The 22,123-nt window shown below is 40.8% G+C and overlaps 1 protein-coding gene across 8 annotated transcripts in view; it reads left to right on the plus strand.

Annotated features, from left to right (window-relative positions):
* The window catches only part of TAFA4 (TAFA chemokine like family member 4), a 78,100-nt gene that overhangs the window by 33,917 nt on the left and 22,060 nt on the right, over positions 1-22,123 (plus strand). For all 8 annotated transcript variants that reach the window (XM_064667222.1, XM_064667223.1, XM_064667227.1 and 5 more), the window contains one exon: positions 132-247. In XM_064667222.1, the coding sequence (XP_064523292.1) occupies positions 132-247 (116 nt within the window). The remainder of the gene's footprint in view (positions 1-131; positions 248-22,123) is intronic.

Raw genomic sequence — 22,123 nt, forward strand, 5'->3', positions numbered from 1 at the left:
CACTGTTGTCTTGTAATAAGCCATATTGGTTAACCTTCAGCATCGTCTCAGCTTTCCTTCCCCACATCATTTTTATGTTATTCCCTACATACATTGTTCTTTCACTCAACTGCTTCCTTTTCTGCCTCCAGGATGAGATTCTGTGCCAAATCAATGCTTCTCTCTGAGTGGCTCTTTCTGGTCTATGTGTTAATGGTCTGCTGTAAATTGTTGTCCGCCTCTAGCCACCATCCCCGGGGGCACACAGGTAGGAGCTTTTAAACTCATTATGTGCTACTGAGACCAATTAATACCACTTGCAGCATGCTAGAGTCCACTTTTTAGCAATGGATAATTGATGAGGCTGTTGACAGCATGTTATAATCAGTGCAATAGGTTAAAAATATAACACCAAGAAAAAAATGAGTTATTGTAAATTTTCGTGGTTTTTCTCTAGTAATTTTATGTACTGAAGCTCACCAGACAGGTTTTTTTTGAGTGACTTCATGACTGCTAGGACTTTGGGATTTGTTTGTGTCATTTTGCTTTATCTGTATTGGGATTTGTTTGTGTCATTTTGCTTTATCCGTTTCTGAAGACATTTTGAAATGTATCTTTATCTTCTCCCTCTTAATCCTGTCGTTATCAACTGACTTTACAGCGGTGTCATTGGCTTTGGTGGGCAATAGATCAAAGCCTTCAGACTTATCTTAGTCAGTTCTTTCACTGAGTAACACAAATTCTGAACAGTGCTTTAGACTAGCTTGTGATGTGCTCCTTCTTTTCCTAACTTGTATAGTGAGGCAACCAGAAAGATCTTGCATTTAAGGGGATGTACTATTGTAGTAGGGAATTATCTATGAGGAACAATGTGTTATCACATTACAAGTGACTGAAATAGCTCAGAAAGCTGGGTTGGCTTCGTGGAGAGATATCAGACTGAATCTCTGGAGCCACATCTGTTAGGATCATGCAGACACATCAGCTTGAAAGCAGAAAGAGAGAGAGATGTACCTGTGCCAATGAAAAGGTGTCTGTGCAAGTCCTAAATAAAATAACTGTGCTAAGATTGTGTCACCTTTGATCCCAGGAGAGAGATAAATTAACAAAATACCTCTTTGAGCACCACTTCTCAGGAGAGGCCAAAAGCCTGACTGCAACACCATGATGATGCTTGTATTCTCAGCACCATAGTCACCTTCATGGTGGCTTGGGGACTTCAGCAAGTGTTGCTGTTTGTGATGTAGTCTTATTCTTAAATTAGTCCTAGAGTCCATATGTAACGTTCTTAGCTCTGAGCCAGACTCTTGTGGTTCCAGGTCTAATGTTAGCATCCACTCCAGCTCAGCACTAGGAAGTGGGGATACATTTATTAAGGCTCCATCCTCCAGATGAGACAAACTATTGATCTCTTTCCTGGCTGCTTCAAGTGGTCATCTAGGTGGGAGCTGAAGGCTCCTCACGTGCTCTCCAAAATGTCTTCAGTCCTGGCAAGCAGGGCTGACTGTCCTGCACAGAGATGCTCTGTCTGTATCTATGTGCTCAGAGCCCATCAGCAGTGGGTGTCTCTGAGAGCTACGAAAACCACCTCCTTGCCTCACCCCATCACCAGCTCTGTGCTCCCAGGTGCTGTGCAGCACTCGTATGTGTTTGCTATAAAATGCAATCACAGACTATGGAGAATAACTGGAATGTTGTAGCAAAAGCCCAAAGAGTGATTCCAGTGAACGCAGTGTTGGAGGAGGATCCGTATTACTGCTTTGCAGGGATCTTTTATGGAAACTAGTTCAATCACTTCAATGAGGAAGGGGGTTTATGCACAGTGACAAGTTAATTAGGCCCTCTTGACCTTTCCTGTAAACAACTGCTGCTTAGCAAAGCATTTCAGAGCTGACTACACAGAAAAGCCTGGAGAACAGCCTTCTGCAGCTTTTGTCATTTAGGGAAGAGTCTTGTCAGAGGGAATGATATTTTTGTCTTTTCAAAATGCACTTTGCATTTGTAACTAAAGGAAATACCCATAATAGGGCGCTAGTGATTTTGTGTTGTGGGCTCATATAAATAATGGCCAGTCTTCGTGAGCGAAGATTTTGGGAAAGGTCATTAACCCTTCCAGCCTGCGCAGTGGATTTTTTAGGTGAAACACAGCGTGCGCTGAACTGAGCCCACCCTTTAGTCCTGAGGTTCATCTGCCGGGGCCGAGCAAAGCTTGGACAGTGGCAGTGAGGTCCCCAGGATGTAGGTTTGTTTAGAGTGACCTTCTCTTAGGTGGATTGCCTACCAAGGCTGACGAGCTCCACCTGCCCAGGGGGCCGGGAATCGAACCCGGGTCGCAGTGGTGAGAGTCAGGCACTCTAACCACTAGACCACCAGAGGCCCCCATATGATGAACACTTATTATATATTATGTAAATTATGACAATATTTTTTCAGAATGCTTGACTGCCTACCTATAGTTGACACCAGGAATTCTTTCCACCGTATCAGAGGTTCCATAAAACACAGTCAGGCTGCTCGACTGTTAAGCAGATTCATGCACTGTGATTTCTCTGGGAGGCTAAAGAAACGTTCTGCTCTTCATGACTAGTTTGGTCTGATTGTGGAGTTATTTTTCAAATGGGCACCCTTGAAGCTGGAGCCATCATGCACCTTTTTAGACTATGGTGTCTTGTTCTTCCCCAGATGTGAGTTTCCCTCGTGCCATCCCCCATCCCTTTAGGGTTCCATGTGGTAGATGAAACAGTCATCCCATTTTTGATTCTCCAGCTCTCTATGTCTGACACTTGGTACCACAGAACATTTAGAGGGCTTGAGGAGTTCTCCTCAAGGGGCCAGTGTTTCCCAGCCTCACCTTATCTTTGCTGTTTGACACAACACCTAAATAGACCTTCTAACATATGATCAAATCTGTGCTGGAATCTGTTGTTTGAGCAAGACGTGCCCTTGTTTGTCAGGAAAACAAATAATTCAGATCTTTCAGGACAGCCTGTTTTGTGGAAAGCAAATAATTAGCCTCATTTGTTTAATAAAATTAGCATGTTCTTGGATGGCAATCGAGATAAAATTTTTGCAGTCAACAGGCAGCATTAACACTTTTCAAAGTAAAAGGTCCTGAAGCACATAAGAGGGATGAATTCAAGCTTTGGGTTTGACAAATGCTTTGTCTGGTGTCCCTTGGATCAAGCAGCTGTAACCTGACAGGTACATGCTGAGGTGGGATGCTGCTTATGAGGCAGGAGGTGCTGAGCCTGGGATACTTTAGGGGGAGCTGGTTTTTAAGAACATGTTGTGCCTGCTCCTGGTAATGAGTGTGTCTCAAGTGATGTGCTTGACACCATCAGTGCCTTTGAATCAAATGCGTACTCACTACGGCCAAGAAACTGTATTAACTAAGAGCAGACAACAGAATTTAAGATGAAAATAAAGATTGACTTTTTCTTTTCAAAATACTACCATTTTTAAGGAGCCTAATCCGATAAAAGGCAATTATTGACTTGGGTCATGTTAGATGGTGCCTGAAAGAATAACATTCTACAGCTGTATCTGCAATATTCAGGCAGGAACAGAGACTAGATCTTAAGGACCCAATAACCATCTTGTTTCTGAGAAGTGGGAGAGAACACCACTGAGCAATCTCTTTGACAAAGGAGGCCTCTTCACTGTGATAAAGTGTAAGGCAGACCTGGTTCTTTCTTTTGTTCTGTGAAATATTCACCACCATCAAATGACTGGTAGGGGAGAAAGAGACTGTTCAATCCTGCCAAGGCAATCCTGCCATTGCTTTGCAGAAGTTTGGATCTCAAGTCCGGCTTGGAGGATGCAGCCTATTTTTAATTGGAATTGCTTTGACTGGCAGAGTTAACCAGGCAAAAGGTAGGGAAGAAATGTTCCTTCTCATTACCATTGGATCGTTGAAGATGCTGGTTATGCAGATTATTCCAGCACCCTCCCTGTACATCTGTGTGGAGAAGACAAGTCAGAATGTTCGTCTGACTTTGTTGCTCTGAATTGCTTTTCTGAAGAGTTTTTCTTTTGCACTAACAATAGCCAAGGGAAGCATAAGCACCAACCTTACTATAGCTTTTGGGCAGTATTTCAGGCTCCTGGACTACCTAATACCAATATAATGATCAATTCTATACTGTGCTGGAGGAAGCAACATACATTTAGTAGCAGAAAACATTTGTTTCCACCTCACTGCTGTAAGTCAAAATCCACAAATGAAGAAGCATTGAAAAGACACTTTGTCAGGTCAGCTCACGTGGAGGCTGGACTTGCAGAACATCAGTTGGTACTGCCAGCTGAGCAGTTTCTACCATGAATTACCAGTCCAGCTTGGCTTTTTTGAGGCTGCTTGTTTTACATGGTGATGCTCACCTGAAGTGCTTCCAGCTGCCTGCTGCTTGTTGAAAGGTCTAGATTTTTGAGAAGTCCATTATTATTAATATGCCTGGAATCTATATATTTAATGAACATCTGTAGCTTAAAGCAGAGCCAAATTGGTTCACACTTCCCTTTTCTTTGTGATTTCAAGTGAAGAGTTCAGTGATAGCCCGAATGGTTTGCTTGCTCACTGCAGCTGCAGGATGATGCAGATCACAGGGATAAATCACGGTGTGTGGGTGCACTGGGATAGCTTGGTCTTTTAGCCATCTGGAAGAATAAGTAGCAACTTTGTTTCCTGGAGTTTTCCCCTTGTTGCATCACAGACAGTTTTATTTATGGGCTTATCAGAGGTTAAAAGGTAGAGGTCTAGAAATGGCAGTGGCAAGCAAGTATACATAACCCCCCCAATCCTAGTGACCCTTCTAACACCCTGGGACGTACACACCTCATGGCCTCTGGTAGGGAATGAGGGAGGAATAGCAGCCCAGAATAGGTAAAAGCTTGATGAGGTGTCAGTGTGGGGTGTGTTATCAGTCAATCAAGCATCAGGTGTGTCTGAAAAATGAAGTTTAGTGTTAGAAATATTGCTGCTTTCAAGGAAACAGGGAAAACCAGAAAACCAGAAAACTCAGTCTTTCTTGTTCTCTTATTTTTGGTTTGGAATGACATTCTTCCTAGCAGTGCTGTTTGGCAGCCACGGGCTGGATTCCCAGTTCCACCAGAGGGCCCTGCAAGGCCGTGGAAGGGGCTCCAGCACGAAGCCACTGCACTGATTTAAACCCCAACTCTGCATTTTGCTAACTAAAATTATGAGTCCTTTGTATTTCAACGGGTCAGACATGGTTACTGCACAATAAGCTTTAGCTCTTTGTTCTATTTAACTCCTTTTATGTCTTAATGTTTTATTCAGTGTGCTATTTATGTGGTTTGTTATCCAGCTTCTAAATATAGGGCTGCTACAATATACAGCCCTGACTGTAATCTCTTCAAGTAATAAGGTAGGGAAAGCAATTCAGTTGAGAAATAGGTTCCCTTTAAGTCAAAAGGAGCAGAATTCTCTCTGTGAAGTTTGCTTTTGAGGAGAAAAAAACCCAAACACATAAGAAATTCTTATTATTTTCTCTTTTTATTTTTCTTGAATAATGATTGGAACTCTTAATATATACAAGACAGTGTTGATTTAATCTTTTATAGGGTAAAATGTAGCTTCTGGTGTCATTTTTCATGAATGTACACTGTGAGTGGAATGTGATTGTATATGAAAAGATGTGTATATTCCAGGGAGATGGGGTGGAGGAAGATTACAGGCAAACTGGTGTATGAGCAGGTTTTGTGTCAGATTTCACTGTTTCAAAAGTGGGGGGGACAAGTTCTGTAACTAAAATAAGATGGAGTCTCATTTAATGCAAATACTGAAGCCCAGTGTATGAACCTGTAGAACAGGAGGCTGAAACCAAGCTATTTCCTGCAGCATCAAAGTGACCTTATTTTAAAGCTATTGGGGAAAAGAATGTGAAAATACAGCCTTTATTTTATTTATTTTACATCGACAGCATCATTTTTTTATATAGCTGCCATCTGCAGTAAATGATAATCTTTATATTCCATTGACCAAAATTATAACCAGGAAAGCTTTCTTTACTCTTTTCTTCTAAATGTACCTCTCCCAAAGTTAGAATTGATAATAGAAAAAAATTTCGCATTGAAAATGGTTAGGCTTGTGTTAATATGTGGAGAAAGAAATGGTCAGATAGGTGTAAATCCACAAATAAAATGGAAAATATCTTGTCCTCGGTGTTCATTTGGGTGAAGTGATGCAACAAGAAGTGGAACATGCTTTGTTCCGGGTTTACATGGAGGTCAACACGCAGAGTCCTTGGGAGGATGGATACTTGAGTAATGAAGGCAATAGATTGAAATATAAAGGACTTGCATTGAATTCTTTGCTCTGAAATGATTAAAAGACCTGCCTAAGATGAAGTCCTGACCCCACTGAAGCAGGAGGTTGTGATTCTTCTGTGATTTAGTTTCCAGCCTACTCCGGATGTGTCATATGGTTTTTGGTCCCAGCAGAAAAGTTAGACTTCATAGTTATGACTTTATTAACGCTTAAGCCAGTTATTCTTACAGAATTCATCATTCAGTGCTTTGCAAATCACTGCCATTTTGAGGGATGGAAAGTGCTTTAGGGTCTGTTCTGCTATTGATCGGCTCGTCTGTGCTCAGTGCCTGGGCTGCACTGCCACAGCCTTACAATTACATCAATTGTGATGGCAGCACAGGGCCTGTCCCAAACTTACAGTCCCATTTCAATGGAATTGTAAGGCCTTTCATCCCAAATGAGTGGCTGCACAGGCTTGAATAAAAGTCCATGGAAATGGGTAGCAGTTTCTGTTGACTTGGTGACTTCAGCTCCGTGTCTGGTTTTGCCTGTGCTGCCAGGGGAAGCGTGGCTCAGAGGCAGACTAGGATGTGCTGACCCTCTGTGTTGGCTTTCCTTTGCCTGGCTGTAAGTGGGTACAAAACATTCACCCTGTGTTTAAGAGCAGGAAATTAGTTGCCATCCTTGGCTGTAGCATCCAACATGCCCCACCTGTGCCCAGTCCACTCAGACCCCATGAAGAAGTGCTCAGCTCTGCTCTCGTGCCAAGCACAGTGTTTTCCCCTGCCAGAGAAGCTGCCCTTTGACTTGAACTTTATGGTGTTGATCTGTCTGGTTTCAAGGACATGTTTAAGCAAGCATTTCTTCTTGGGAACCAGAAAATGTTTAATTAATAATGGAAGAACCTGGAGATGGAATTTTTTTATTCTTTACTAACATTTAAGTGTTTTGTTGGCTGAGCACCTCTGGATTGCTGCCCTTTGCTGCCTTTTTTTCAGTGCTTGGCAGCATTCTTGCATTCCTTCAGGAGAGTGACAACTGATAGTGGACAATGGATTCTAAATCAGGAGATTAAAGATGTCTTGTAGGGTTCAGCAAGGTAATCTCTCCTCATCAGACTGGAGATGGAAGCTGCACCTGACATTCATTATCTTCCAGCGTGGCAATCTCTAACAATACCTCCAGAAATGACAGAAGTTATGAGTGGAGAATTCTAGGATCAACAATTCTATTGCTTAGCGTGTGACCAGCCTTTATTTAATTATTTCCTTTCTTTATTTCCACCTTTTTTTCCCCTGATGGACATCATCCATATGCCTTGCAGTCCATTGATGACCAGTAGTCTTTTGACTTGTGTTGTTACTTTAAGATATAATGAACACATAAGTCTGAGGCAGGGTTTCTCTTAGTGTTATTTACTGCTTGCATATTCCTGATATCAGTTCTGGTTTATATCTGTGTTTCCTTAAAGTAGCATCCTAAGAAGCAGTGAATATTTTGGAATAAGCAGAATTCTTTTACTGTCTTTTTTTTCTTTTTGGCACAGAGACAAATTGTTGCAAATTAGCTCGTGTGGAATGGCAGGATCTCTGTGTAGCAGATGAGGATTGTGTTAGCAGCTATTTGTAGGGTGTTGCATCATGTTGGATGTTCTTGCCTGATAGCAAAGTGAGTGATTGTAACCCAAAATCTAAATGTGTCAAGGTAATCTTTTGTGTGCATCTCATTTTCAGGTTGGGTGCAAAAGCTTACAGCATTTCTTGTGCTCTCTTGTATCCCTTCTTCTATAGTTCCCTTTTCCCTTGGGAGATTTCCCTCTATATAGCAGGAAATAAAGTTGACAAGGAGCACACTGTCCTTCTTGCTTCATGCTGTCCCTGGATTGTCCCTGGATGGGACACAAAGATGAGGGGGTTCAAGGACTTGAAGGTGGCATTACCCCTCTTGGTTAGAGAGTGAGTATCTTTGAGCAACAAACAGCACAAAAGGGGAGAGAGGAACAGCGTGACAGTCCCTCACTCATAACTATCACCTTTGTAAGGCACCCAAATGGACCCAGAGCTTTTCCTACTTCAATGTCCAGCACAATGAAAGACAAAACCTCTTAAAAAAGTGTATGGAAATACCTATTTTCCTTATAAATATGTATTTACATGTCTTTTATCTATGCTACATGCCACACACAATTTCAAAGTATCAAGGCTTTCTGTCACATTTCCCCCCATCCCACTGATATGTTGCACTGTCTGGTGATATATTAAAAAGTATATTGAGGGACTGAAAGTTATGGAACCAGATTATTGCACTTCATGAATAAGCAATAGTTGTGCAAACACTCTCCCTGCCTCATTTTTGAGTGAGGCACAATAAATAACTTGTCCAAAGGAATGGTGCCTGTTTTCTTCTGGCTTGCCATGTTGAGAAGGTGCCCTCCTGAGAGGGTATAAGAAGGAAGATCTTAAAACTACATGTCATCACTGACATTTGCTACTTACTTAGATTGTCTTTAGAAAATATAATTTAATGAAAATATTAAACCCAAGTCAAAATATAATTTAAAAAAGTGAAAATTATGTCAATTGGCATAACTCACCACAGCAACATGAATGTCTGGCACCAACTTTGAATATGCTAAAGATTTCTGTCTATTGAGTCCTTTCAGCAGATGTTGGTATTCCTCCAATTGGAAAAAATAAACCAAAACAAAAAAACCCCCCTCCAAACTCAATCAACTGAAATTTCTCATCTAAAAGAGTTTGAATGTAGAAAGAGATCCCCTCTGTTCTCTTCATGCACCCTGTTGGAGTTGGTACTATTGGGTTACCAAGGAAAAAAAATGTAACTGATAATTTTATTTTCAGAGTATCTAAGTGCATCTTGCTTAAAAAAGAAGCCTGATTGCTCTGGAAGTTGTCTTTTGGGACTGTCACTTGCTTGACTGCGTGTTCAGATGAGTTGTCTGGTTCTGGAAGTGCCTGCTGATAATAGAGTTTAATAATTTACTGTATTGAGTTAATTTTTCAGATTTTGTTCTTCTTCCAAAGTTTCAGAAATGAGGAGGGAACACAGTAAAATCTACTATCAGAACTATGCTCGGATTTTTGTGGTTGTTTGAACTGTGTAGGGAAAAGCCCTATTTTGACATTTCAGTTGGGAATACTGTAACAGATGTTTTATATTTCTCCCTGCACCAGACATTATTATTACTGGAAATACAAAAAAAAAAAATTGCTGCCCTCAGCAAAATGTAATTTACTGCAAGGGATGCTACAGTCCCCAAACAAGGAGCCAAGATAATTAGTCTACAACTGACAAATAAGTCTCCTATGCTAATGTAGTGAAACATCCTTTTATCAGACTGTATCACATGGTAGTTTGTGCCAAGCTAGAGAGAAATGAGAGTTTACTCTGAAAAAACGTCTTCTTCTGGGGGAACAAATCTAATCCAGCAGTGACTATGCAAAGCATTTTCCTGACCCTTCCCCAGTATCAAGGGATTTGGATTAACTGAATTCTGGATCAAAACCAAGACCTGAGTAGGGGTTTTTGCAAAATCATTTCCATTTTTCTTTGTGCTGAAACAAGAACTGCATCAAAATGACATTAAAAAGAACTATGGCTGCAGAATGACCAGTTTATCAGGTGATTCAGCATTCTCTCTGTATTGCCTCTCAAAAAAACCAAAAGGGTCTTTGCCCCCAGATTCCCAGTCTGAATGTGATATATGCTGGAGTAACTCCTTTGGCAGCCAGACTCGCTGAAACCAAAGCAATACAAGGTGTTTCTTCAGCAACATGAGCTGCTTTACAAGAGAAGTGTGATCGTTCACATTTAACAGACGGGGGCTGAAACACGTGTGCATGGTGAATGTTTCCGTGTCTTGGGAGCAAATTGGACTCGGTTGCAGAACAGAGCCAGAGGCCATATTTAGATTGCCTTGCCTGGGACTTGTTGGCTGGGCTACTATTTATGCAAACAACACAGAGCAGTACTTAAATACCATCATTGCACCGTGCTGGCAGCTACAGCAAAGGTACACACCTCTCAGAGCTGACAAGTGACTGGTAAGCTCCTTCCCGAAATTATTTCCAGTGTCTCTTGGTCCAGAGTCTGTCAGCTGAGTTGGTCAAAAAGCAGTGCAAAGGAATGGCATTTATTCTTACAGTTGTCAGCTTTTGCTCACTGTATTTTTTCTTTTTTTAATGAGCTATGACATGAGCTTTCATTCTGAGATCTGTTAGGTAATAAATAGTATTAACGAGGTCATTCCTTGATCAAGGGAAAACTGCAAGATGTGTAATGATAAATGTGGTCAGTGGACAAACAATGGAAAGAGGTCTGGTTTGTGACAGCATCAGCAGAGGGTTGTACTGAGACAGTGGATATTTCTAATTGCCACTGCTCTTATATCAGTGTGTCCACTAAGAACTGTGCCACTTGCCTGTGGGGATGGGGGATCCTTCTGTCTCAGGTGAGTGATGTGATAGTACAGTCATTGTGTATGAATCAGCTGATCCTCGTTTCATGAAAAGCCCAGGTAACACCAAGGTGTCTGGAGTGGAGGGGCAGCCTGTACTGACCTCCAGCAGAGGAGGAGTCATTGATGTTATAAGATACTACAAATAAAGCATTAAACAAAGAATTGATGAATATAAAAATAAAACAGCACAAAACACACTGTGCTTCAGTAAGAGTGTGTGTCAAGAAGAGCATCCAATTGCAAAGTTCTCTCTAGGTTAATGAGAGCTACTGACTGCTTTTTGCATAAATCTGATGACTTCAGCTATCTGCTTTGTGAAAGGAAGATAACATAGGGATGATTGATGGAGTGAACAGGACATGACAATCTTCAAGGAAGAAGAAAGTCAGAAATCACTTTCAGTGGAGACAGTTTCTCATGATGTCACTGAGCACTTGATAAGCCAATTGAAATTCAAAAATAACATTTAAATTACTGAATGATGAAATGAGAGGAAGATAAATAGGTCTGTGCTAATGATTACATAACCTCTTGATTAGAATCAGAGATTAAATAATGTACTGTACGTTTCCAGTCAAGTCTTCTCTCCTGTAATCAAACAAGTGTTAAAGCTTAAAATGCAGTTTAGCAGTAACCTGGTAGAAATGTGCAAAGTCTCAGATTATTCTTCATGTTAGGTGCTATGCAAGTCTTGTCTATGCAATGTTTGTGTTTGCATGCAAATTACTAAACCTTTAGTGCAACACTTAACCTTTTTAACAGGTAAACGGGCTTTTTGTGCTTTGGTATAGAGGCAAATCAGGGACAACTGTTTACCCACGAAAGGTAACTATCCTAAATTAGTCCTTCTGAAATTAAGCACTGAGAGTGTCCTGGGCTTGGTCTTTTGCTCAGAGCTCAACTAAACACATGGCAGAAAATAAAGGCAGGTACACTTGCAGATTCTCAGTAAAAGCTGACTTGGTGCCTGGGACAATGTATACTGTGTAATCACAGGACAGCTCTAAGTTTTGCCTGTGATTCCAGTAGAATATTATTCATAGAATCCAGGCCTTGCTATAGGGTGGAAGGATTCTGATCCTGCTTTTCAGGAAGGTTAACTGTGCAAGGAAGACACAGCATGTCAGGCTTTCCAAGTGCCACACAAATCACAAGATAAGCAAAGTGAGGCTCACTAGTCAAACCAGATGAAACATGAATTACGATTTTTCCATTCTGTCAATGGTGTACTTGAGTGTCAAGTATTGGTAAGTGATGTTTGTTGGGCCACAGTTTGCTTCTGTCTCTCATACACCAAAGAAAAGCATCATCCCCTTCTTTGTTGACTGCTGCACCACTGCTGCTTCTTGGGAGAACTCTGTGTAGTGGGATTTAAAGATAGATTAAAAATGGATTAACTTAAAAGTTATCATTTTATGTTGCTTGTAGTAATTTTACAGTAAATATGAAGGTATGAAAAATACAGACATAGAGAAACAAGAGTCATTCTCATCAGCATCTCACAGTCTCACAAAGCAGAGTGCTGATTGTGCAGCTAAACTGCTGAGGAAAGCTTTGTCTTTTCCTATCTCCTAGTCTCAAGTCAACCCACTTCCCCCTGCTTCCCTCCCATTCTCCTTGATTTGGAGGAGTTCTTGCCTATTGATGTCTTGCTGTAGAGTCCTATTAGCATCAGAAATTTATCTTCTTCATAAATTGCCCTGTAAACTGCACCTTGACAATCTGAGTTGGCTTTAAATTGTTGTCACTGCCTCTGCTTCATCATCCGCCAAGTAATGATGTTGATAATGAAAATGTTATGCTATCATTTACAAATTCTGAGCCCCTCTGTTATCTGTGAGGGAATGCTAAGTAGATAGAGTATCAGTCTCATTTTGCTCTACACATTTATATTCTGAGCTCCCAAGTACTGAAACAAAGCAGATACAGGCTTTTAAAGCCAGATTTAACAAGATATTTAGATACCTATCATGGCAGATTAGCGGATTTTTCAAATGTGTGTATTCAAGGTGGTTGCTGAACTTCCATTTTAACTGCAATGAAATTTCTAGATTTGAAGACTTTAAATCTGTACTGGTACAAGCTGAGATCCTGCATGTTACAGGGCTCTGTGTAACTATTCCTCTGTCAGCTCCAGCATCTTAAAACAGCTAAACAGCTGCAGAGATCGAAGCAGATCAAGTCCATAGAGGGATTTCACAGTCAGCACCAGGAAAAAGCTGGAGTGCAGGTGCCTCTTTTGTCCTCACCCAGAAGGAGCAGACTGTTACAACGACTTCTTGTTCAGCACCTGCTTTATTTTACTTTCTCTGAAAACTTTTGTCTCAGATGGCATTGACAGCAAGGTGCAGAATGAGCATCAATCTGACAGTGCCTCACCTCAGCCCTCGTTAGCCATCGATCTCTGCTCAAGTGCTCTCTGCTCAGCCGCCCCACTGGATGGCAGCAGCAGAACACAGCCACGGATTCCTTTTCTGCCTGAGTAGTGGGACTGTCTAAGTTAGAACATATTCTCCCAGCTTTTCACGTGACTTTCTCTCTGCTTAATCTTCTGTTATTTACCTCTGTGTTTCCAGGAGAGGCGCAGCTTGGTCTCCAGTTTCCTTTTCTCAGAGTCCAAGAACACGTGTTGCTGTTCCACATCTTCAAAGAGCCAGGGTGAGGTCAGGCAGTGAGTAGGTGATGTGCTCCTGGACCTGGTGTGGGTCACACTGCAGATATGACCAGCTCAGCTCACTGATTTCAGGCAGAACTTTACCTGGAAAGGGAAATGAAACTGGGCATGAGCATTTGCTTTCCAAGTTTTATTAGGCTCTATCAACAGCAATTAAAACAGGCAGGTATTTACTGCTGGATAGCATGGACAAATAATTTAATTTCCTACTGCCTAAAAAATGATCCTCATCAACTTGTAATTAGGTTTGACCTTGAGCAGTCTTGCATTCCTCATGTTACTTGAAGCAGTATCTGATTTTTTGAGTCTATTTAAAATGTAAATTATGTTACTTGAAATTTGTAACAACATCTTGTGTAGCGTTCTACCTTTACAACATGGAGGTACATAATAAGCAAATGTTTCATAACTAAATTTCATGATTTTATGCTGAGTGCTCAGACCTGCAATAGTTTATATGTGTGCCAGCATTTAAGTGGGATCCAGCTCACCTCCAAGGCTAACAATCCTTTAGGATGAAAGTGTGGGCAGTTCACCCCAGTGTCAGTGCTGTATTTTTCAGCTGTTTGTGTGTAGAGTCTGTAGAGTAAGAGAAAAGAGATCCGTACAGTCACAGGGCTCTGCAGCATGAAAGTCCCACAAAAATTCTAATGATGGTAACTTTTTTGGGTGTCTAGGTAGAGCCTGAACTTCAGTCAACAGAACAGAGCTTTTTAATTTTTTAACATCTGGTCTCTTGCAACTAAATGTTGAGAGTCAATACATTCTTTTTGGTTGTTCTTGGCTATTAGTAAATACTGTAGCTGAAATGACAGCAAGATGTATTTTAGGAAATATCACACCTCCTTTCTTTGGAGGTGGCTCTAAGTTTAAGAGGAAATACTTGTATTTAATAGGGAGTGAATATGGCATTAAGTAGGTACAATCAAGATGGCACTGTTTATTGCAAGCAGGAAATAAGAGATGACAACAGAGCAGCAGGACCTATAAGTTCTGTAGCAGTGACACCCTGTCACTGTATTATTAACAGTAATTCCACAGTAGTTCCTTTTGGATACATAGAAGAGACTTAATCCCAGCCACAGGTCTTATTGATGGTGCTAGGCAAGGATGTGGAGATAATAAAGAAAATTTCTCTATGGAGAAAAATACAAGCTTGGAGCTGGTACAGGCTTGACCTCTGTTACAGCCCTTAATCTTGGAGTAAAACAAGATTTTGGCAACTTGTTCACCCTTTCTGAACTTGCTTGCAGATACAGTGACACAAACCTGTTTTGAACTTATCAATGCCAGCCATGTGCATGGGCTGAATGTATTATCTGATGCAGGGCTATGGGAATTGGGGCTGTTTGATTTACAGGACTGTCCCAGCTGTTGAATTTATCTGGTTGTCTTAAAAGCCTAAAGAAAAAATTGCTTTGAAGGAAATTTTTTTTAAAATAAAGAGATCCTCTAGTTAGGGTGAATTGTGCCATTCAGGAAAGGCAGTTGATTAGCATTATTAATTTAGGTCTGTGACTGGCCCTGTGGGAGTGTGCTGTGTATGCTCCAGGTGACAGATGATGGAAGATCCATGGAGAGGACAGCACATCTCCAGCTGGCAGGCACATGAAATAATCTGTATGAAATTGGGGAGTTTTAGGGGAGTTTGGAAGTTTTAAGGGCACAGCACAGAAGTATACTGGGATTTGGTCCTGTACATTCAATATGAAATGATACAGTATAACAAAGAGATGATTTACATCATTGTAATACTGTGTAGCAAGGCTCCTGTTAAGTATATCCCTATGCTGATGTCTTGTTCCAAGTACTGGGAGTAACTATAGGTGAAAAGAACCATGCTTTGTTTTTTGTCTGAAGCAAGCTGTTCCTTCCTTCCTCTTTAGTTAGCCAGTTCCATTTCAGTTTGCTCTTGTATATCATGATATTTGTCAATCCAATAGTCCAGCATGTTCTGAATTAATTTTGAAATGCTTGAGAGTAAATGGAACTGGGATTGTTGCAGAGAATGGGAGATGGCTGAGGATTTCTGTCCTTACTGAGACTCTTTAATTGCTGTTCTTTCCAAAAGGGGAACCATGTGCACATCTTGCATTTCAAACACTTCTTAACCCTGAAGGACTTAAAGTACTCAAGGAGCAGGACAGACATTATTTCACAGTCCCTCTAACTGACTACCTAATAACTTTTTGAGACTTCTGGGCCAGCAGAAGCTCTTGTCAGTGTGAACTGTGATCCCAAAACTGGAGTCTGTCCCTCCCGGCACAACCCTTGCTATTCTCACGTGTGGGTGTCCATTTGGTTTCAGTTCCTTTTGATTTTCGTTATTAGGTATCATCCATTTGAAATATCATCCACTAAACATCATCAACAAATGCCAAGCAGGAAAAGTCACTGTTTTCAGTGCTTCTGTGTCCTCTTTTAGACACTTGTGAAAATCCTATCTGGGAAGTCCAACTCTTATTCGCCACTTTTATTTTATGAGCAATGCCTCTCCTCATCCTGAAATGACAGGGAAACACCAATAGTAGTCCACCTATTGCATCTCTTTAATTTTTTATTATGTTCAGTGCCAAAGTTATAAAGTACATTTAGCAGGGTCCCATAAATAATTGCAAACTGAGAACAGGATAGTAACTAGTCAGCCAGATCATACAACTGCAATGCTCTGTGTTGCTAAGAAGGACTTACTCCATGTTGCTTGCAGAGTTGCTGTTCTGAACCTCCTTGAAACCTGGAGGAAGTCTAATTTGAGAAATTTTATGGATTTCTTTATGTAATAGTTCTAAGAAGCCTTGCCCCCAGTGACCTAATTATGTCACCTGGATGCTGCACAACTTTGTACTCAAGCAAGGCTGCCACAAGGCATGTGAGCTTTGTACTGAAATTTTTTTGTAAATTGGATTTCATCTTTTCTTCCCCCCCTCTCCCAGCCCCCCTCCCAGTACAAGCTGCTGACTTCAATATTTTACCTAAGGTTGGAAGCTTCACTGATTTTTGTTTTCTTTTGGATTTTGTTTATGTTTTGGGGTTTTTTTCCTTTCCAAAAGGCCAAGGAGGCAATGATAAAACTAATTTGTCTTTTTAATCTGTACCTTGTAATTAGAGCTAAGAGGGGCTGGAAAGAGATGCCAAGCGAGTAAGCTCTTTTCCTTTAAAAGCTCTCCAGGCACATAACTGAGTCTTGGGAGACCTTTAAAGGAAAGCACTAATGAAAATCTTGCAGAAAAGGAAAAATAAGCCAACAAAATTAAGACTTAAATGTGCTATTTTTATTCAGGACTGAGGGTAAAAAAGACTCTGGTGCCCCCTGGGTTCATTCTCAGATAAAACATTTGAATCACTAATTATCTTTAAATGTTCTTTTTGTGTGGATGAACTTCCATCTTTGTTTCTGCCCTGCTGATTTCCCCTGTATTGAGATTTTAGGTGATTGAAGGTGATGTTGATCTCACTCGGAGGTTTTGGAATCATTTTACCTCAGCTTTGTTCGAAAATCAGGTTTTTACTGTGAAACCAGTAATTTTCATGAAGTTTTGTTTTTCTAGAAGGCAAAGCTCTGAAGCACAAAACCCAACTTCATTTAAATGCTGGAAATTGAGTGGCTGTGGAATTTAGGCACCCGGATCTCAGAAAGGTTTAGAAATATCACACCTTTCACTCGGGCAGAGCACTGAGTTAGAAACAAAGGGCAGACATGGTCCTTCATGTTTATAACCTCAAAGAAGGTGACAGTGGTGGCAAGAGAGACTGAATGGCAAAGGGTCAAGGTGCCAGGGCTGGTCTCTTGAGAAGCTGAAGTAGGTGCTAATCATTCCTTTGGGCAGGATTCTGCAGTCTTAAGCCAGCAGATCTCCACTGGCAGAGCAGTGGACTGCTGATAGGATTGCTCTAGCACAGCATATTCTTTGTTTCTAGGAAACACACATGCAAAATTTTCATTATTTGTTCCCTTCTGAGCGCATATAACTCCATTAGCACAGTGAACTCCAGAACATTCCTTCTGCCAGCTTATCCTCCGAGTCCTATGACTTCTGCTCTCAGTGGCTTTTCATCTTAGTCTTTACCAACCTTTGTTGTATAAATACCAGACTGTAGGATCAAAATGATGTCTCTGAGCATTGCTCTGAAATGGAGATGTTGCAGAGCTAACTCATATTGTTCATTGGCACATTATGCTGTGCATGAGATGTGCAGTTTGAGAAGGAATATAAGCCTCATCTTGTGCTGGTGTTCCTGAGGACAGAGGAGAACAAATGTTTTTGAATAAGATGTCTTTTGATAAACAAGGAACCCAGTTAAAATGACGCTCACATCCTTTTTTACTTATGCACGTCTAGCTTTCAGTCTTTTTAAAGAAGAGGTGTCCAGGTAAATACATTTGGTCTTAGTTGGCATTGCTTAAAATTGGATTATTCCCTCCTGCCTTGGTGGGGCCATGAGTGGTTACACCTTTCCCTCACCTCTCTCTTTTTGAGCTGATGAGGAACACTGCAAAACTGGTTTTATCTCATTATTATTTGGAAACTATCCTCTGTCCTTTGGGTTTTTCGGAGTGGTTTGGGTTATTTCTTTGTTTTCAGTGGCTTAGTGAAGGCTGCTTTCTCTGCTGTCTTAGCCGGAGGACAAGGCTGAAGATCCAAGTGACATGTCATCCATGGTCTGAAGGGAGAAAAGGACCAATAGCAGTTAGGACTTGTGAGCTGAATGGTAAATGATGGGGATTTTTATATTTCTAAAACTAAGTTTTGGAAAACCAGCAATATCCCCCGTCATCAAGGGTGTTCTCAGCTATACCTCTAACTTCAATGTATTGGTTTTCCAAGTGATGTAAATAAAATCAGTGGGCCTGACTTTCTTTATGTGCTGTGCCTCCATGCAGTCACGGCCCTGGTGCAAACACTATCATATGGACATTTGCAAGCAGCTGTAAACCTCTATTCCTTATTGCTCCCTGGTAGCTCTGTGCTATGATGCAGCTCAGCATGCAGATTTTTGAGTAAGGAGAGGCAATAGTTTTCAACATAAACAAGTCCGCTGGGTCGCATTAACCTCCTTCAGTCTCTGTGTTAAATAATTAAAATAAACTAGGTAGTGTTTAACTATACGTATTTAGAGGCTTACTGGAGGAGCTTATTAGTTCAATATTCTAACACAGTGTCTTAAACCTTCCTGAGCTCCAGGATCCCTTATTAAATATTTAGTGCATATTGCTGAAAAAGTCAAGATTTGCTTTATTTTTTTAGAGGCAATTTCTATTCTCAAAATTTATTCAGCCTTTAAGATACTGGCCATCTATAAATAGTACTTTTCTCAAGTTGTCATTTCTTGCCACCAAGGAGTATTTTTCATTTGTGCCAATCTTAATAGCGCCACAAGAATTAATACTTGCAGAAGGCTCTGCAATGCATCCTTGCTGTGTTCCATAGAACCACCTCAAACACCTTTTTAAGCAATTCATTTGACAGCAGCTCCCTTGGATAGAGAGAAGACGCGTGTCAGCTGCTGACTGTGCTTCGGAGACATCAATATTTCTCCTCTTCTGCTTCTAAAACCGTCAAAATGAAATTAGTTAATTGGTGAGTACTTTTGTGTAGTTGCTGTGGGATAGTAATTATTGGTGACAAGAGCTGCTGGATGTGCACTAGTACAGTACAGCAAAACCTAAAATTTGGGAATAGAAGGCATTATCCTGCACTACTATTATGACTAGTCATTTTGCCATAGTCTCGCTTGCTATAGATTCAGACCTTCAAGTTCCAGGACTTTTTACCAGGAGAGAGAAGATTTTGCCTTGTACAGAGCAGAGTTTCATAAGACTTGCCACATAGCTGAGCAAAGGCAGCTTAGTGGATTAAAATAGCATCAGTGCTATCTGTAGTCTCTAGGGTGATGAGTTATAAGGAAAGGCAAAGACCTCCAGGAAGGGATTTTGTTTCTGTGGAGTCTCTATCAGGTGTTAGTGTATAATAAACAAATAACAAATTGTTTCACTCAATCCATTCTCATTTTGCCTAATTGCCTGTCTCAGTTCAGAACTGGTGAAGACAAGACATAAACCATGTTGTGTTTACTTTTACACCCAAGGCCTGATTGCTTATGAAAAGAAATTGGGTTCTGTGTTCTCTCTGCCTGTAGCTGGAAACTGGTCATCCCCTGCTACAGGCTCTTCTTTCAAGATTTTAATTCATCACTTTCTGTGTTGTTGCATGGTCTGAGGTGGCAGCTGAGAAAAACAGACCCTGTTCAGCTCCAGTAAAAGCATCAGCTTTGTAGTGTGAAGGTATCTGGGCAAGCCATTCAGAGAATCCTGCAAACAAAGCTGTTTTCTACATATAACAGTGAGTCCCTATAAATGGCCTGTGTGCCTTAAGACATAAACTACCTAATAATCCACCTCTATCCAAATGCTTAAAATTACTTGAAATCTGACAAAGGAGAATGTGTTAGACTGGCAGCATGTTTAATCTCTAATATAGAATCTATTCATCCCAGTAATTGCCATCCACCTCTCATCTGAAACTCAGCTGTGCTTTAAGCAGGGAATCATGATCAGTCATAACACTGTCCTCATAATACTAGGAAGGAGAAATACTAGGTGAGAAATTCCTTTAAAGAAAGTACTCCCAATTTTGACAAGATGGTTCATGCACAAATATGTCTGTTTTTTTCACTGTAGTATTATAAGGCTTTATAGTGTCTAGATTAACAGATTTCCCCTCTTCTCTACTGGAATTTTTACTGAAATTTGGTGGACATGCAAAAAGTTAATCAAAAAAAAAATCCTCTGGTTTGAACTGACAGGAACATTAGAAATCTATTCTCTCTTACCCAATTTCAGTGCTTTAAATGACAATATATATTACTAAAGTTCCTAATGTCAATTATTTAAAATAAATAAAAAAAGGAAAAACAAGTTATGATTTTCCAGAGGCTGCACCTTTTAATCTCAGAGTGCGAAATGCATTCCTGAAGGAGATAAATGATGCTGTTTTTTCTAGGCCATTGCAAGTGGATGTCAGGTTTGTTGCCAAATAACACATCTGATTTCATGTCTAATAGTTAGTGAAATTTAATGAGCACAAGGTGAAAAAGGAAATAGTTCTCAGTAGGAAGGGAGCTGAGTTCTTCTTTCGACACACCCTGCTGTTCATTCGATTGTAAAAGATACCCACAGGTGGCAATTCAGTGCTCTCAATGCCTTGCCTGTGTGAAAGAATGAATGTGGAGCCAGGGCATCTTGGGAACAAATCCACCCCACCTCCCAGGCTGAATAGATTTCAAGAAGAGGGGAAAAAGGGCAGCCTTTGGAGGTTGGTGGGCTGAGATTTTCACTATTGATATCTGAGGTACTTGACATTTAAGGCATTTACACCTAAAGCTCAGGAAGGGAGTGAAATTTATACTTAATACAGTGGTTAAGTCCTTCAGGTGCTGAATTGTTGCAGGTTGGCAGCCATACTTGAAAGCTTCTCCAGGTTTTTCTGGTGGGAATCATTTGCCAGCTGGGTCCATCAGAACACTGTGTGCTGTGGCCTGAGTGGGCTTTGTGGAGAGGCAGCAGAGAAATCCTCGTGAGGACTTGAAGGGAGCCTGTGAGAAATATGGAGAGAGACTATTTACAAGGGCATGTAGTGGCAGGAAATGGCTTCAAATTGACAGAGAGTAGGTTTGGATTGGATATTAGGATGAAATTCTTTTCTGTGAAGGAGGTGAGGCACTGGAAAAGGTTGCCCAGAGAAGCTGTTGTTGCTCCATCCCTGGAAGTGTTCAAGGCCAGGTTGGATGGGGCTTGGAGCAACCTGGAATAGTGGAAGCTGTCCCTGCCCATGATAGGTGGGTTGGAATGAGATGATCTTTAAGGTCCCTTCCAATCCAAACTGTTCTATGATTTGAAGTTTCTATGACTGTCACACTTTTCTTCAAGTGTCCCATCCTCAGCCAATGCAGAACGTGTGGCTCAGGGACTCTCACATAGATTTTACCTTCATTGGAGTTGTCATGGTACCTGGGGAAATTGCATCCTTGTGATGGTTTAGTTGTTCAGCTCTTGCCTCTAGGATGTGTTAAAGTAAAAATAGTCCCTGAGGAAAAGGTGACGCTGAAATGTGTCATTTAGTCACCCCATGTGGAACTGTAGGTGCCAGGAATGGATGTGTGTTCTGGTACTTCCCTGCTTTTTTAGGAAACTTGCATGTCAAATTTCCTTCAGTAAAAGCAGGATATCTTAAGTGAGTTGTTGGATGGTTTTAATATCTGAAGGTCTAATTCTCTCTGGTGCTGAGCCTTGTAAAGCAGTGCTTTGTGTAACTTGGAGTTAGGAATACTCTATACATGACCAGATCAAATTATGAACATGGTGACTATCAGCAAACTGATCTAGTTGCTGTGTAGTTTTGAGTTGTGATTAAAGACAGATCATTATTTTGAGCTTCTCAGAGCACAGAATGCTTGGAATACGATATTGAGAAACCCGCTTTCATGTTTGTAAGTGAACTCCTCTGGGGTTATGTTGCTGAAGCTGGATACCTTCTCAGCTAAGGCTATTTCCAAAGTGTACATATTTATGATAACCTCAGGCCATCTGCCACCAATTTCAGAATGAATTAGAATGTTCATCCTAGATACATCTTGCCATATCACGGCCGGTGATTCACAGCAGAATGTATCTTTGACTGTATTTTCTTGTTTTAAACAAAATAACTTTTTATACTAACTTTAG

Source organism: Pseudopipra pipra, chromosome 11 (genome assembly GCF_036250125.1).
Source record: "Pseudopipra pipra isolate bDixPip1 chromosome 11, bDixPip1.hap1, whole genome shotgun sequence".
Classification (NCBI taxonomy): domain Eukaryota; kingdom Metazoa; phylum Chordata; class Aves; order Passeriformes; family Pipridae; genus Pseudopipra; species Pseudopipra pipra.